The sequence below is a fragment of the Canis lupus genome, chromosome 25 (assembly GCF_011100685.1).
Source record: "Canis lupus familiaris isolate Mischka breed German Shepherd chromosome 25, alternate assembly UU_Cfam_GSD_1.0, whole genome shotgun sequence".
Classification (NCBI taxonomy): domain Eukaryota; kingdom Metazoa; phylum Chordata; class Mammalia; order Carnivora; family Canidae; genus Canis; species Canis lupus.
Genome location: NC_049246.1, coordinates 26,118,285 through 26,121,680, shown reverse-complemented (window position 1 = coordinate 26,121,680; position 3,396 = coordinate 26,118,285). Strand labels below are relative to the sequence as shown.

Here is a 3,396-nt window from a genome sequence, read left to right as displayed (position 1 = left end):
GGATGTGGTAGTGGTGACCTGGTTCTGTCACGTAGAGGGCAGACTCCATGACCTCAGGGATCAGCTCAGGCTCCAGGCCCATCACTCTAAGTCTGTTGGCCTGACAGAGAATAGGAACTGGTTCTCAGGAGGACATCACAGAGGCACTGTTCAAAGCACGCCAATTCCCCACATTTCCCCCTCTTTCATCTCCTCTCCCCCACCCCACCCAGTGTGGTTTTGGTGCTCTTGAGATGCAAGAGAAGTTCCAAGTTGGGCTTGGAGCTGGAGCTACTTGTGTATTGCAGCACTGAAGTGTGCAGAGAGTGGCTTTTGGGAAGAGTTGCTGTGGCTCAACATCCAGATCCCTTTGAAACAAACTCAGCACACAGGATTGGAATTTTGCTATCATTATCTGATAGCTAATTACAATTTTTTTTAAAAAAAAATGTGACTTCTGAAGAGACAGCCTAGGTGGAAGCACAGAATTGGTGATGTACTTCCTACTTTCATTCTAGCTGGGTTAGCTGTCTCTGGATGGACTAGTTTTTCTATAATTTTCTCTATGCTTTCACATAAAGCATATCAGATTTGCGATATGCCCTATAGCTCATCTCCATGTTGACTTCAAAGCTTCATGTGTCAGCAATACTGTACTGTATACTTGAAATTTGTGAAGATGGTGGATCTTAAGTGTTCTCACCACACACACACACACACACACACACACACACACACGGTAACTATGTGAGTGATAGATATGTGCATTAGCTTGTTCCATAATTCATATTAAATCAAGTTGTATACCTGATTATATACAATTTTAAATGATCAATTATACCCGGATAAAGTTGAAGAATAATAAAAGCAGATGTGTTTCCTTCAGACACATCCTTGGAGAAGGGAAATCCTGACACTCAGCTGTTGCTCTTTCTCCTGAGCAGCTAATGACAAGGATCTTCCTGAAGGTCTGTTACATCTGCCCTGGTGAGGGCCCTGGGAGGGAGTGGTAGTAAGGAGGTGCTGCCAGAATGTGCTACCTCACAGACAGCTGCAAGTTTTGTGTAGGTATGTATGGCTCATTGCTTCCACCACAATGGTGAGAGCAACGATGGTTGGTGTGTGGAATCTTAGAGCAACACTGATCTTGAAGCATCAGAGCCGCTGCGTAGAGTCAAGAATGCAGCGTAGCAACCAGGAGCATTATGGCTTTAAGCCATAGGAAGAATTTTGAGCAGCTTGCTGTTCCACGGATCTAGCTGGATTCTTGACTCCTCATTGGACTACAACCTACAATCACTACAAACTACAATTAATACTTCCAGCTAGATTCCTATACTTGTAGTTGAGAGGTGGTATAGATTGACAGTAAGGACACTGGATCAAAACTGTCTGGGTTCAAACCCACCACTAACTAACTCTTATTGATTGTGTGACTTTGGAAAGTTTCCTTCAACTGCAAAGTTGGACAAAAAAAGAGAGAATTTGTTGTGAGAATTAAGTGATTTAACATACACAAGAGTCACTTCAAAGTGTGACAGGCATGGAGTAAGCTAAGGTTATTGAGCTCAGCGTACATCATATCTTTGGACCTGTGACCATGTGTTGATCAAATAAATTTAAATTAAAACAGGGATCAGTGATTGGAGATGGGAGGGCAGAAAAAATAAAAGGAGATAGACTTTCCTGCAGTGCCACTTTGCAAAAATACTTCGGGAGTGTTGCCAGTAAGATGGTGAGAATCTGCTCCTCATTTGCTCCCTGTGGCTTGTGAACGATCTTAACACACCGAGTGGAAATTTTATCCATATATGTTCACATATCCTTTTAATTAGACCCATGGGGTGCAGGTCAAGGCTCTTTGACCTGGGGTGGCAAATTTTTCTTCATTTTTGTGCAACAAGATAGTATGTTATGACAGAATGCTACCCATGTCCAACCCACTCTGCAACCGAAGAAGCACCTGCCTTTAAGAGCAGTGCAAGTACGAAGTTCTACTCCATCATTTCCAAACAATCCATTCCCTAAAGGAAAAAAAAAAGCATGGAAAAGAAAAATAAGGCTTTATGGGGCTAGGAGAAATCCTAGACCTGTCTTCTCTTCCTGGTGGGTGGCTTATTTTTTTGTGATTTACCTTCTGCATCCTGTCCTCTCACCTCCTATCATATGTCAGTTAGAGCCGCCCTATCTAAGGCTAATCAGAGGAAGTTAAGAGGAATAGGGATTTGGATAGCTGAACAGTGATGTATACGTCATGAGGTCGGCTCCTCTCTTTCAAGCTTGGGTAGAACTTCAGGATGTGGCAACTGATGAGCAGGGGAGGGTCTCACGACCATTAACTCACATCCCATACCTAGCCTGCTGGTCCATCTGATATTGGTGTTCCCCCTGCTGGTCTTATGCCTATAAGGGATTTTAAATGGCTGTGTCCAAGGAACACCCCCACTTTCATGATCAGACCTACACGCACCATCTTACCTGAAGGCAGTGAGATCAACAGGAGGAAGAGCAACCCAGAAATACAGAGCCTCATCATGAAGAGGACATAGAGCTGGAACTTCCTGGGGGTGGCTGCCTGGGAACTTCCTTTATAGAGCTGGACAAGGCTGGGTGGGGCTGGACACTGACCTCATTCTACTTGGAAGGGCCCCCAGGGGAGACAGGCTTCTTCAGGGCTAGAGGAAGAAGACTCCCTGGTTCTGTCTCTGCTACTTCCTCTTCTACAAATCCTGGGAAAAGAAGAAACTCAGTCAAGACCAAACAGGTGCAGAGATCAGGCACCTTCATGCCCAGGCCCAAATATTTACTCTTTAACTCCACATGTATAATAGAAAAATGGCAGGAAAAGCGTCTACTTTCTTTCTACTTTGTTTTGCCTTTCCTTCGGAGTCCCACCAAGAACACAGGAGATCAGAGAAGTGATGTTATAAACACAGGCTTAAGACCAGGAAGGATATGAGCAAGAACTTGCTGTGTTTCAAGAAACAAAGGCTCTCAGGGTGTCAACTGTTAGTCTGCCCAAGGGTTAAGTAGTTGCTCAGACATAGCAGAGAAGGGGTAGTCTTCTCTTTGGGCAGCAGATTTTTTTTTCACTTGGCTAGAGACAGATGGTACAGGGAATCTGTCACCCAGAAAAATTCACTGAGGGGCTTAATTTTCCAAACGACTAGTATGAAAGGTTGCCTAGTATTTGGGAACTTCGAGGTTTCTGCAAAAAGGTACTCTTTGGGTGGGTTGGAACTCTCTTCTGGTCTCTCACAAGAAGAGCCAGATCAGTGCTGTGTTCAAGGTTGGATGCTCAGTGTTCAGTGTAGAGCAGGACACCACTTCCCTGGAGCTATAGGGACAGAGCTCTGGGGAAGGGTCATTAGGTCTGTCTTCCCTGGAGTGGTGGTGGAGGTCCAAATGTTGAGGAGA

General features: G+C 44.6%; 1 protein-coding gene across 1 annotated transcript; it reads right to left on the bottom strand.

Annotated features, from left to right (window-relative positions):
* Window positions 1-1,789: 1,789 nt before the first annotated feature.
* Window positions 1,790-2,606, bottom strand: DEFB136 (defensin beta 136). Its single transcript, XM_038573065.1, has 2 exons — window positions 2,458-2,606; window positions 1,790-2,003 (listed from the first exon to the last, which is right to left on the bottom strand). The coding sequence occupies exons 1-2, from the start codon at window positions 2,513-2,515 to the stop codon at window positions 1,831-1,833; spliced, it is 231 nt and encodes a 76-aa protein (XP_038428993.1). The 5' UTR covers window positions 2,516-2,606; the 3' UTR covers window positions 1,790-1,830.
* Window positions 2,607-3,396: the final 790 nt, after the last annotated feature.